General features: G+C 38.6%; 1 protein-coding gene across 4 annotated transcripts in view; it reads left to right on the top strand.

Moving 5' to 3' along the window:
- Nucleotides 1–4,426: 4,426 nt before the first annotated feature.
- LOC100017776 (nuclear receptor coactivator 5-like) overlaps nt 4,427–13,897 on the top strand; it is a 36,026-nt gene continuing 26,555 nt past the window's right edge. Inside the window, exons 1-3 of one of the 4 annotated variants that reach the window (XM_007474839.3) lie at nt 4,427–4,571; nt 10,592–10,688; nt 12,331–12,398. In XM_007474839.3, coding sequence (XP_007474901.1) covers nt 12,340–12,398 — 59 coding nt within the window. In that variant the 5' untranslated portion in view covers nt 4,427–4,571; nt 10,592–10,688; nt 12,331–12,339. The remainder of the gene's footprint in view (nt 4,572–10,591; nt 10,689–12,330; nt 12,399–13,897) is intronic. The other 3 variants (XM_007474840.3, XM_007474838.3, XM_001371187.5) reach the window with 3 other exon arrangements.

Genomic DNA, 13,897 nt, shown 5'->3' with positions numbered 1-13,897 from the left:
GGAAGAGAACAATTCCATTAGTAAGGGAAGTTAGAGGGAGAAGTCACACAGAGGGAGTTCAGTGGGTGCCTCATCTTTTCTGAAGGCTGCAGTAGCCTTCATTTCCCAAACTGCAACTCTGTCAGACAGTGGGGGTATGATGGCTCTCCACACCTTGTGAATGTACATGTTATATCTCCCATTAGATCATAATCTCCTTGAGGGCAAGGAACTGTTCTTTTGCTTCTTCTTGTATCTCCAGAGCTTAGCACAGTATATGGCACATAGTAGGTGCTTAACAAATGTATATTGATTATATAGCTATTCTTTACATGTTGTCTTGCTCCTTTTCTCTCCCTATTTCATAAACTTTTTTCCTCCTTCCTTTCTTTCCTTTTCTTTTTCCTGTCTGATTTTCTACCTCTAGTCCTTTCTTTTTTGCTTTTCACTTTCTTCCTAGATTTCCTAGTTTTCTCACTCTCCTTTCCAGGGTTGAATCCTAGCTCTGCTCATGGCTACCAGTGTGCTCTTGGGAAATATTACTTTCCTTCTCTGGATTCCAGTTATGCATAGACTATATATGTGTATAGATGTGTATTTATACATGTATATGTTTTTACAGTCAATCCTCAACTTTCATGGGGGTAATTTTCCTAGAAAATGGGACAAAAGTAAAAAGTACATATGTTGATACACTGACTCTGTAAGGAAATTGGGAGTAAATTTCCTTTGACCCCAAACATTATAATCTTTTGCTAGAGATTGATGAAAATACTCTTTTCTGCCTGCGATTTTTGGTAACAAAATGAATTCTGATAAACACAGTAACCATGAAATAACCTATAAAATTCAGTACACAAAATAAAATTGATAACATGAAAAACATTTTCTTCTTGTTAGTAATTCGCCAGAATTCTGTGACCTTTTGTTCTAAAATCTCAACCAAAAAAAACTTGATTTCAGACATTATTAATTTTTTCTAATACATGAAATCTATAATTTTATAAATACAGTTATACAAATAAAATTCTTAAAACTAAAACATTTAAAAATCTGAATCTTATCTTCCACTGTGTCTGATGACAGTATAATAGTGTTGCACTGTGTAGTAATTAAAATAGTTGAGGCAGTAAACTGTAGTGATTAAAATAGTGGATGATATAAATTATAGTAGATAAAAGAGTTGATGAGTAAATTGTGACCACAGAAAATATGTTTTCACTACAGTGTCTTGTTTTAAAATCAATATATAAGGTGGTCGCCAGGGAAATATTCCCAATTATGAATATACCCAAGTCAACTGGGTTTTATAGTGTAAACCTTAAAATTTCTTAGACTTATGAATGTTGGAAATTTCCCCATTTCCAACATTAGGTAGGGAGGGTCCTTCTCCTCCCTACCTAAGATTACTTTAGGACAGAAACCTTTTGCTGAACAATGGAAAGGGCTTTGACCTATGCTTAAGCATAGAACAGGAAGTTCTTTGAGTCATGATTGATTTTAGAATTGATATAATCTCCACCCTACTCAGTCCTAACAGGATTTAGGAAGGGCTGCAGCATAGGTCAAAATTTAATTATTTGAGAATATGACCTTCAACAGACATGTGCAAAGCCACAGACTTCTGGGCGGTCCTGGGTTAAGCTAGAGCCACCATTGGCACAGGGAAGACATGGACAGTGATTGGTAGATGTGAGAACTGAGGGGAGGGAACTTGGATGGTTTCCTTAAAGATAGCGGGGTCTGAGGACTAGGAGGTTGGTTGGAGAGGTTTTGCTCTGAGAGGTTGTGCTCTGAGGAGCTTGCTCTGAAGGAAGCTGGAGGTGGAGGCCCCTGAGACTGTTTCTCCATTTTGGTCACGTGAGTGATAGGGACTGATCTCTTTTCTTTGCCTCAGCTATCTAAGGGCTAGGGCCTTTTGGCCCAACCTAAACAGAAGGGGTATTTAAGCCCTATTCCCTTCTTTCCCCTTTCTCTCTCCCTCTATCTCTCTCTCTCTAGTACCTTTCTTCCTCCTGTTTGTAATTAAACTCCATAAAAGGTTGACTGCTGACTTGAGTTTTCATTTGGGAATTACATAGCTGAATTCCTTGGGGACCTTAAATTAATATATATCAGTCTTTTAAAGTGATTTCCTTGTCACAATAGAGAATTTAATTCATACGAATGAGGAATTAAAGAAAGAGAGAGAGAATAAGAAAGGAATAAGTATGAAGGGCCTTAAGCCAACATGGCCTAGACGTGAGTCCTAAGAGAGAGATCAGTCAGTTCTTAATCACTCACCACAAGATCTGTCCAAGCAATAAAATAGACACCAGTTCAGCCAGCCATCCTTCTCCAGAGAGAGATTCTTCTGTCTGTCCTCAAGAGACTGTCCTAACAGACTGTCTCCAATAGACTGTCCCTGTTCTCAGTTTCTCTTCTTCTTTTAAAGGGAATTTTCTCCTTTGTCTCCTCCCCTAAGTTCTCACATCTACCAATCACAGTAGAAGTTTTTCAAAGGACAGACCATTCTTAGTTCACAACTGAGTAGACTAATCTTTTGAGTAATTCACATCTGAGTAGACTAGAATCTCTGAGTAAGTTTTCACCTCTTTGCTCCTTGTAAGTTCACAAGTTGCCTGACCTTTATAGGTACTTAGCACCCCTTTGTATTATATCCAAAAATAGGCATAGCTTAAGAACTTTTTGTCTTACTGTAAGTATGGGTTTAAATACTTTTCATTGTTCAGCAAAGAGTTTACAACTTTATCTTCCCCTAGGGCAGACTTAAGTAGGGGTGGAGTAGAGGTCTCACATTCCTGATCTAAGTAGAGTTCTCACATTCCTGATATAAGTACCTTCACTGCCCAAATGGGGAATGGTCCCAATGGGGAATGGTCTTAACCCAACCTTATGAAGTAGGGTCTGGGAAATTTTTAAGGTTTACAATCCTAAGCTTATGAAGTAGGGTCTGAGAATTTTTTAAGGTTCACAACTGCATAAAGTATTATACTGCTACAAACCTCTCTACCTTGGCTATCTTCTGAAAACCAAGAGAGGTTACTGGGACCTTAGTTGTTGCTGTGGGAGATTGACATGGTCTTGACATCACCTTGATACTCTGTCTTTCACAGCTAGTGGATGCATCTGCCTTGAAATAATCTGACATTGAAGTCTGCTTTCTGTGCCTTTTGAGATCCTTAAGGTCTTTCAGACAACAAATGGTCTTGCAGACAACAAATGGCTGCAGACATTTCCACATGAGGCTTATCTAACATTTTTATTTTTTCACTAATCCACATCACTGACTTTGCACTTAGGCTTAGATCCCAAAGACTTGCACTATGATTGAGAGGTGCAATTGCAACACAAAACTTGAGTTTTAAAGACAAACAGTGAAAATATGCAATATATGCACATGGACCTCTTTATTCTACAATAATAAGGTGAACAAGACCAATGATAAGCCTAGTAGGATACCAGCTGCTCCACAAACCTATGTAATCATTTCTCTTGTGTTTTTCTCTAGGATGCATAGCTTTGAATGTTCCTGGTTGCAAGGGGGAAAGTGAAAATGAGGTTCCTAAAATAATCATGCAAATGTTTGAAGTAGTGAATGTTAAATGCAGGAATGTTGAGGATTAACTATGTGTATATAGGTAGGTATTATATCTCAATTTCAACTACACGTGTGCATGTGTGTATATACACATACATATATTTACATGTGTATCAAAAGCATACAATAACCTCTCTCACTTTCTCCCCTCTGTCTCCTGTCTCTCTATATAATTATGTGCGCGCGCGCGCGCGCGCACACACACACACATACACACACAATCAGAGGGTTTTTGAATTTTTAACCCTTACCTTCTATATTGATATGCATTTGAAGACAGAAAAGTGTTAAGGGCTAGGCAAGCAGGGTTAAGTGTCTTGCCCAGGGTCTCACAGATAAGAAGTGTCTGAGGTCAGATTTTAACCCATATCCTCCCAACTACATTGTATACATGGTCACAGAGAGATTCCTTTCTTGAGGTCTTTGAACTTGTTTAGCAATAAATAGAGAAGTCTATTTCGGTGGTCATTGATTTTCTTTGTAATATTATGTATGTTGTTTTATGCATTTGAAAATATTTTTCTGAGGTATTCATAGGCTTTCTCAGACCGCCCAAAGGGTTCCTGATACATAAAAGGTGAAGAATCCCTGGAATCCAGCTATTGTCCTTTATCCTTATGTTTCCCTCCCTCTTTTCTCTCCTTTTCCCTCCCTTTCTACCCTTTTCTCCTTTCTTTGCTCTCCACCCCGGATCAGACTGCGCTGGGCCTCCGGTCTGGCAGAGGGCGCTCTCCTCTGCGTCCAGGCAGCGGTAGGGCCGTAAGACTACCGTCTCCAGGAGCGACGGAGTCCGAGCCTGGAGTTCCGAGCCGGAACAGGAAACGGAAACTGTACCGGAGCCGGAAGCGGAGCGGCGACGGCAGCAGCGGGGGGTGGGGGGGCGGGAGCAGCGTTGGGGCCTGGACGCCGCGGCGGCCGCTGGGCGTGAGTGGAGGCCGGCGCAGCGGGACGCTTGGGCTTAGACGTCGGACAGCGCCACTTCCAGGCTCTGGTAAATGCAACCCCCTTACTCCCAAAGATCTTCCTCCGGGGTACCTATCCTCGTTCCTGGGCTCAGCCTCTGCCTGGAGCTTCGGCGCCGGCAGGCTTTAGGCCTCCTCCTCCGGAGCCCTCCGGCCCCACATCATTCCCCTTTTGTTTTCTTAGCCACTTCGTCCCTCCACCGGCGGCGACCACCGAAGGCCTTTCTCCCCTATCCTGAGTCCCCAAGCCCGCCACTGCTCCCTCTCTGACGCCCTTCCTTCTCGCCTCCATACTTCCCCTTCTTTCCTTCCAGGCATTGGCCCCCTCTATCACCATCTCCTATTTTCATTCCTTTTCCCTCTTTGCTCCTTTTCTCCATTTGCTCTTTTCTGTGTCCGTTCCTTCTCTCCTCCCGTTTGTTTCCTGCCTTCCTCTTCCTTCTTCCACCCCAGTTTCTCTTCGTTTTCCCGTTCACTTTTCCTCCCCGTTTCTTTTTTTCCTCCTCCTTTCTTCTTTTCTTCTAATTTTTTTTCTCCTTCAACCTTCCTTATTTTTGCCTTCCTCCTTATTTTGCCTTCTATCCCTCCACCACCTTATGCTTTTCTCCCCTTGACTTCTTTACTCTCACTTTCTCTACTTTTTGCTTTGTTCCCCTCAGTCATTTCTTTTCTTCCCCTTCTTTCCTACACCGTAGCCCACAGGATCGTTGTGAGGAAAGCACAAAACAATCTAGCAACGTGAGTTATTATAGTAACAATATTTCAATAAAACAGTGATATCATCAGTTTGTAGACCGCCTCCACAAGTGATGGTTGACTCCCCTCCACATCTCATCTTGTGTGTGTCTTGTTTGTCTTTCTGTAAATATGCTGTAGAAAACAACTTGAATTAGTATTACCTTAATGTTTATTTCTGTTTTAAGGACTAGAGTATTGAAGCTCAGATAGGTGAAATTATTTTCCACAGGATGGGGATCTTTCTCCATTGATTTAATATTTTACAAATAGCAATATAGCACAGCATTCCTAGCTAACCCCTTACTCTCATGAGCACCATATCTTTTTGTCATAGGTGTACTTTGGTGATGATTTTTATATTCTCCAAAGTAACTTATTAATGATAATTCATTGCAGCCCCCATGCACGAAGTGTTAATATATACTTTTTCCACATTTGTGATTCTTGTGAAATTGTGGTCCAAGAATCCCAGTTTTAATAGCATTTAGAAAACTTTACTATTAAAAAGATGATGAAGACTAGCTTGGGTTCTTGATCTCTGAAAAGTTAAGCATTTTCTCAAATTCAGACCTGGTTAATTTGATTGAGCCCAGACTTTGATTGAATGAATGAATGAAAATAACATTGACTTAACATTGGATAAGGTCAGGCTCTGTGCTAAGTGGTATTATGTGCTAAGCTCTATGCCAGATGCTGGGGACCTAATGAAAAGCAAAGACAGTCTCTGATTTAGGGGAAATTTACATTCTAATAAGTAGAGATAATTCTTGGGGTAGTAGAAGCCTTTGAGAAATATTTTTGATATGCCTGAGCCCCCTTTTCCTCCTCTTCCCCAATTGAAACTATCAGCTCCCCCTTCCCAATACCAGCTGGAACTTCAGAACAAAGCAGCTATTCTGCCTAGCAGAGGCTGGAACTTCTCATACCTGACACATTCAAGATGGATTGATAGTCCCAACCTATCCTGTCTGTATCCTGCTAAAAACCATATGATCATGGGAACCAGCTGCCCACCCCCCAACAGCCAATGAGATAAATCCAAGATTACCTAATCCTCTACAACTCATCTTCCAGTTAGGACCCTTTGCTAATCTTACTGACATTGGGTCTTCCTCCTTCATCTAATAAACCTTGCTCTATCGCCCTACTCTGATCTCATTATTGCCTCTTGTATTGGATCCTCATCAATCAGGATTGACAATTTTGTTTATTATTGAATTGATCACAGTTCCAGACCTGGAGTTTGTTGGAGAGAGGATGAGTTGTGCTAGTGACTGTTGAGAGGCTGTAAAGGACAAAGTTGTGGAGTAGGATGGGGGAATTAAGCCTGTCTAGAGGCTTTCCTGAAATAGAGGGCCAGGAAAGACATCAGCAATCAAGAAGGAAGCAGGATTGGGAGGAACTAAGGAATAGAGGCTAGATAAATTTCAGTGAAGAATCAGTGGAAAAGCAAACATATTAGGTTTATCTAAGCAGATTCACAGGAAAAAGTAAAAGTTCTTCCTCTTAAGGAAAAAAATGATATAAATCAAAACTTACCAGATAAATACAGATTAAATAGATGGAAGGTAACTTGAGGGGATGGCACTAGCATCTTGAGGGTTTGGAAGAGGGCAACAGATAAACTAGGAAAGGCCTTCTGAAGGAGATAGCACTTGAGTCTTAAAGGAATCAGGGAAAGTATGCCAGTCATTGAAAACAGTCAGTGGAATATTGTGGAGATGAGAGAGAGAAATATCAAGTAGACCAGTATGGCAAAATCATAGTGTGTTTAGAAGGAAATAGAAAGAACAACATTAGGAACATAGTAAGGGACTAGATTATAAAAAGATTTAAATGCAAAAATGCTTTATATTTGCTCCTGGAAGTAATAAGAAGCCAATGGAACTTATTGAATAAGAGGCTGATATAATCACATTAACATCAAGTGGGTGAAGTGAAGTGAAGTGAAGTGAAATGGGGAGAGAGACATGAACAGGAAAACCAATTAGAAGGTTATTGCAATAATCCTGGTGAGAGATAGTTTAGTCCTCAACCGAAGTAGTGATTATGTGATTCAAAAGAAGGGCTCATATGAGAGAGATGTTGTAAAGAGAGATTAAAAGATTTGGCAGCTAATTAGATACGTGATTTAGCAGTAGAGAGGTATCAAAAATGACACAGATTTTTGAACCTATGTGACTGGGAAAATGATGGTACCCTTGCCAACAATAAGAAATTTGAGAAGGAAGGAGGTTGGGAGGAGGAAAATGATGAGTTTAATTTTGGCCATGTGGAGTTTGAGATGCCTATGGGACACCCAGTTTGAGGTGTCTTACAGGCAATTGGTGTTGCAGAATTGAAACTTAGGCAAGTAGAGATGGATATCCATATCTCAGAATCCTATGCAGAAAGATAGTGATTAAATCCATTGGAACTTAATGAGATCAAGGAAGAGAATTTAAAAAGAAGAGAACTCCAGGACAGTGCCTTGGGGACACCTGTAATTAGTGTATATAACATGGATAAAGATATAGTTAAAGAGATTGGGAAGTTGAGGTCATAAAGGTGGGAAGGGAACTATCCTCTTTAGTCACAAAAACCTAGAGAGGAATGAACCATTTAGGCAGGTTTCCTTAACTTTTTTTTCTGTTATTGAATCTTTTGGCAGTCTGGTGAAACCTATCGACCCCTTTTCAAAATAATGTTTTAAAATGCCTATGTAGGCATTTTAAATATGTAGATATGTAGGATTATAAAGTAAACCAATTATATTTTAATACAGTTATCAAAATGTCAGAAAATAATAAAATTCAGGAGAAGAACCTTTGGTTCAGAAGGTGTTCAGTAGCTTCAAATGCTGTGAAAGATCAGAAAAGTTGAAAATTGAAAAGAGGCCATTAGATTTATCAAGTAAGAGTATCCTGTAAGTTTGGAGAGATCAGTTTCAGTTGAGTGATGAGGTTAGAAGCTAGATCTCAGAGGTTTTAGAAAGTGAGAAGAGAGGAAGTGAAAATAGCAATTGTATATGTTTTTTGGGGGGTTGAAATCTCCAAGCTGTAGCCTCTTGTCTGCAACAAGGCTGTTAGGTTGTATGTAGGACTGTCTGGAGAAGAGGGGGATGCCATGGATCTAGAGCTGAAAGGTACCTGAGAGGTTCCTGAATCCAAACCCTACCCCCTTATTTTATAGATGAAAAAAATAGGGCCAGAGAGATTGTAATTTGTTTATGGTTCTACAGATAGCATCAGATTTGAAATTTGAACCACAGTCCTCTTAACTTAAGTGCCAAGAGCTCTTTCCATTGTACCATGTTGCCTGACTCCAATATTGTCCATCTGAAGCATTTGTCCAGTACCCTTTGTATCTGTTTGTCTATGTACACGTGTAACTTTTGGGAAATATGTTCAACTTCTGCCTCATTTTTCCTGTGGTTAGCTAGGCTGACCCATTTCAAATTGTTACGTATTTCACTGAAGACTGGTGTTTCTGGTCTGTATTAATTGCATGGGTCAATGAATTAAAATAATTTCCCTATCAACCTTTCTTCTCATTTTCTCCCATTCTTTTCCCCTTCTTCCTTTTCTTTTCCACATTATCTTTCTCTTCCTTCTTTATTCTTTGTGACATCTTGTCTTTTTGAGAGGTATTGCTAAGAAGTGCTTAACTTGAATTGCTATCATCTCCTTCCTATCTATAGAGATGTGGAAAGGTTCTTGAAAGGCATTTCTCTTGACTACCATTTAGAAGTCACTTAATAAATGCCTGTTGACTGACTTAGTTCTGGCCTGTGATAGAAAGTCTGTGGTATGAAGGCAGAAGCCTTGGGAGATTGGTCTGTCCTATTTTATATTCATGCTGGGAACAAGTGTAGTGGAATAAATAAGGTCATACAATTTAAAGTTGAAATGGACCTCAAAGATCTTCTAGACTAGAGGTTCTAAGATTTTGGATTATAAACTTTCTCCTACTTTGACTCCAAATGTAAATTCATAAGTAAGCAAATGTACTTTCTACTGTTGGGATAAACATATTATATATGTTACTATTTAAAAGTATTGCATTCGTACTAGTTTTTTTATCATGTTTTTGTTCAGCATGTACTACCAATAGTACAACTATTATCATGTCAGGTGCGAAAATTTTTTATGTTAAAAAGGAGTTCAAAGCATTTATTTCTAATTCCTATTACCAGGTATCTCTTGTGGATCTCTTGTGGTCAGAAGTGCTAAGCTGCAGTGGGCTAAAAGCTCATTGAGTGTGTATACTAAATCCAGTGAGCCTCCAGTAGGGAGGAGGCCATGAGTTTGGCCAAGTAGTGATGATCCAGCCCAGGTTGTAGACAGAACAGGTCAAAGCTTCTGTGCTGGTCTGTATGGCCAGGGAATGGCTGCTATAATTCTAGTCTGGATGACATAGGGAGATTCAGTCTCAAAAAGGGGAAGAGAAAGGGAAGAATCCTAGCATTTAAAAGTAGGAATCATTCATTTTATAAATGAAGAAACTGAAACAAGATATTATGACTTGCCCAAGGTCACATAGGAAGCAAGTAGAAAATTCTGGATTTGAACCCAGGTCTTTTGACTCTAGAGTGACTAAGTGGCACAGTGGAAAGAATGCTTGGCCTGGAGTCAGGAAAGACCTGAGTTCAAATTTGACCTCAGACACTTACTAGTTATGGGACACCAGACACTTTACCCCGTTTACCTCAGTTTTCTTATCTGTAAAATGAGCTGAAGAAGGAAATGGCAAACCATTCTAGTATCTATGCCAAGAAAATCCCAAAAGGAGTTACAAAGAGTCAAATTCCACAAACCTTGTAAATCCAGTGTTCTTTTCATTGGACTCTTAAGTGACTGGGACAGTCACCTAATTTATTTTCCTCTATCTCAGTGCTGTTAATAGAGATGATAATACTAGTATGACCAAGCTTACAAGATCATGGCAAGGAAAACTTTGTAAATTAGATTATGCTAGGCTTATTTGGAGGTGGAGGGTGTACATTTTAAAAAATTCAGAGGGCATGAATATTATAACATGGCCTGAAATTGGGATGTGCTTAGAAAAGAATGTCATAAAATTGAGCTGAGTCTAATGATAGTAAGGAAGGGGAGAAATTGGCGTAATAGTTTAAACCCTTTTGGTAATTGGAGGAGTTTGAGGCTGGCCAAGAATACATTCAGGGGAACACTGTAGGAACAGTTAGTAGGGGCCTACTTTCTTTCCTGTGTCAGGTGGACATTGAACATTAACCCTAATATGTAAATAAATCTACCTTGGATCTTTGTAGACCCCACTGGACCATCTTTTAACACCTCTTGTCGCACCCTAGGGTTTTCTTGAAAGACAAGGGTGGAGGGAGACTTCTACCTGCTTTCTTACCAAAAGGGAGGAGAGAAATCCAGCAGCAGCATCTCCAGGAATAAAAGGTATAAAAGGTTTGAGCTAGGTTGATTTTTGCTGAAATAATGTTAAAATATCAGTGAAAGGGAAATGTTAGGAAGCATCAAGGCCTAGACCAGTCTACATTCCATTGAAGGTTAGTGTTCCTTTCAGAGATACCTAGTAGCACTGTAACAGACCTCTTTTCAATTTAGTATGATTCAACAAATATGTACCAAGTACCTGCAATGTTCAAGGCCCTGGGTATATGAATACAAAAAGAAAGAAAAGATAAACAGCCAATTGCACATTATACTGGGGGATAGATTGGGCTGGGAATAGAATTGGACTTGTGATTTCAGTAATATAGGGAACTTCTGTGAGAAGAAGCTCACATTAACAGTTCAGTTGGGCACCTTCTCTGCAACTTACAGAGTACAGAGAACTACCTTTGCTTGGATCATAAAGCCAATGTGTGTGTGTGTCAAAGACGGAAAGCCTTCCTACTTCATTGTCAATTCTTTATTCACTATACTCCACTGCCTCTTCATACTTACACTTAGTACTATTGGGTACTACCATCTTGCTTTCCCATTGATCAAATCCATTTTTGCTGTTGTTCCTGTTGGGTATGTGTTAGTCTGTTCCCCAATGGCTCAGTTCACCTGTAACTTTCAGCATCAAAGTATCCCTTCCTGGCACACAACCTGTGTAGAGTCTCTCATAAAAGGATTAAAGCTGGGGTAGGTTGGCAGCTCAGTAGATTGAGACCCAGGTTTAGAGATGGGAAGTACTTGGGTTCCAGTCAGGCCTCAGACACTTTCTAGCTGTGTGGCTCTGGGCATGTCAATTAAGCCCAACTGCCTAACTCTTCCTGTTCCTCTGCTTTGGAAACAATACTTAGCTTTGATTCTAAGACAGAAGGTAAGAGTTTAAAAAAAAGGAATTAAAGCTCCTCAATAGAAGGGCATTCATATGGAAATGCTGACAGACTGGATAGCTTTGAAAGTTGCATGTTGAATTTATATGCTTAAAAGGAAAAGTAAGCTGGATGTATGATAATCCTCTTTCTGTTTTACCTTATATAGAAAATGCTCACATGTATAACCCAGTGGAACTGTTTGTCAACTCTAGGAGGGGAGAAGAAGGGAGGGAGACAATATGAATCATGTAATCATGGGGGGGGGGTAAAATAATTTTTAAAAATAAATAAAAGTTGAAAAGTTGAAAAATAGAAAAACAAACAAAAAGAAAATGCTCACTTTATATATTGTCTTTAACAAATAAGTTCAAATTTTTAAAAATAAAATTTTAAATAAAAATAAAGAATGTAAGTTTCTTGAGGGCTAGAGCTGTCTTTGCATTTATATCTGCCCCCCCTTAGCACACACTAGGTGATTAATAAATGCTTACTCATTCATTCATTTATTCATTCATATGCACCTCAGTTCTTTCAAAGCTAGGGTCCTCCCATTTAAAATGACTTCATTTACCTTATAGCTTATAAATGAAGTTTTTGTATTTTCTGTGTACTTTGACAGTTTCCCTATTACAAAGCTTAATTAAAAATTGACTGTCATTGGTGGGAATCCTGGCTTTGTTGGGGAAATTTTCTCTTTTCAAATGGTAGTATGAAAATATTTAATCATTTTGATCCTGAAGGCAAATAACCTGAATTAATTGTTGTAGGATTTTAAAATGTCTTCGTGGGTCAAGGTTAACAGAGGACAAACTCAAAGATGTGCTGCAGATAAAAGGTGAGGTAAAATACCCCCTAAATATTTGTGCTAGCTGTATTTCATTAGAGTTTCAGCAGGTTAGTCACATTAGGTGAAGTTGCCAATACTATTTTCTAGAGTTCACTACAATTTATTTGTGAACACTCTTTTCCTAGAGAAAGTTGTCATTTAAGGAATGACATAGTGTTTGTGTGGGCATGTAAAAGTCTAAATATTCCCAGTCTGTCATTTCAGATAGTCATATTTGGCAACCTCAGCTCTCCAGAGTGTGGTCACTATAGATGTCATGAACTCAATTCACTAAAAATTACACTTTTTTCTCATAAAGCCCCTCAGAGCCTATTTTTGGAGATAATTCTTACAGGTTTGCTTATCTTTAAGCCCACTATAGATTATTCATACTTTGCAAGATCTGTTGGTTAACTTTCTAGCAAAGCAGATTATAACTTTAGTGAAAAGGAAAATTCACCTAACATGGAATATCTTGTCCTTTTATGTGCTGGATAAATGAACTATCTTCTGTATACAAATCATATTTGTTAAGCTCTTTCAACAGGCGCGTTTACTCTTGGAAATTTTGACAAATTACAGATTTATAAATTATCTCTTATTTAAATTTTTCAGAATGACTGAGTGTACTTTTGGTTTTTCATGGTGATGGCTATGAGAGTTAGTATAACAGATTAGGATGAAACTGATATAATATAATTTAGGCCAAAGACCCAATATCATTTCTTAAAATAATTATTTTAAATGCTACTCAAAATTTAGGTTATTATTCATATTATTTATTTGTCATTTTAATGAAACAAATGGATTTCCTAATGGTCAGTATAAATTTAATATAAAGATTACTTTGAAATCAGGTACTGTGTTTTATGTTCCTGGGATTATACTTCATTAATGTGGGATTTTCTTCCTGTGGATACTCCCTCCACAGATTTGCAAATCAAAACTCCTCCATACTTTAGATAAATTTAGTGAGTTGGCCTTGGCTAAAAAATTTATCTATTGGCCCAGAGGTTAATCTGGTCATTGAGGCTGGTCATCTGGGTTCTCTTGGGAAGACCTACCAGAACTTGTGCATTTGTTTTCATCTTTGCTTTTTAGAACTAAATGTTGTGTTTGTATCAGTAAACCTCAGATTCTATAACAACAAAAGACTTACATTCTAATAGTGTAGTTGTTAACTAGTTATGTGACCTTGGGCAAGGTACTTAATTCTTTCTGGGCCTTAGTACCCTCATATGTAAAAATAAAGGGAGATGTTTAGACTAAATGACTGGCTATTGTTAGTACATTTTCTCAAAATAGAAGCTTAGAGTATATATAGAAGTAGCACCTACTATCAAGTAGCTCAGAAGGAAAGCGTAGTGCAAAATTATTGAATAACAAGAGTCCTTGAATTTCAGAACTTTTAGATGAAAAATGATAACCAAAAAATCAGGCTTTTTTTTTTTTAGTTTTGTAAATCTTCGGCTTTATGTAATTTCCCTTTATTTGTATTTGGTTTGGTA

The sequence above is a fragment of the Monodelphis domestica genome, chromosome 1 (assembly GCF_027887165.1).
Source record: "Monodelphis domestica isolate mMonDom1 chromosome 1, mMonDom1.pri, whole genome shotgun sequence".
Taxonomy (NCBI): Eukaryota; Metazoa; Chordata; class Mammalia; order Didelphimorphia; family Didelphidae; genus Monodelphis; species Monodelphis domestica.
Note: the sequence above shows the minus strand (reverse complement) of the source record. Positions and strands in the feature narration are given on the sequence as shown.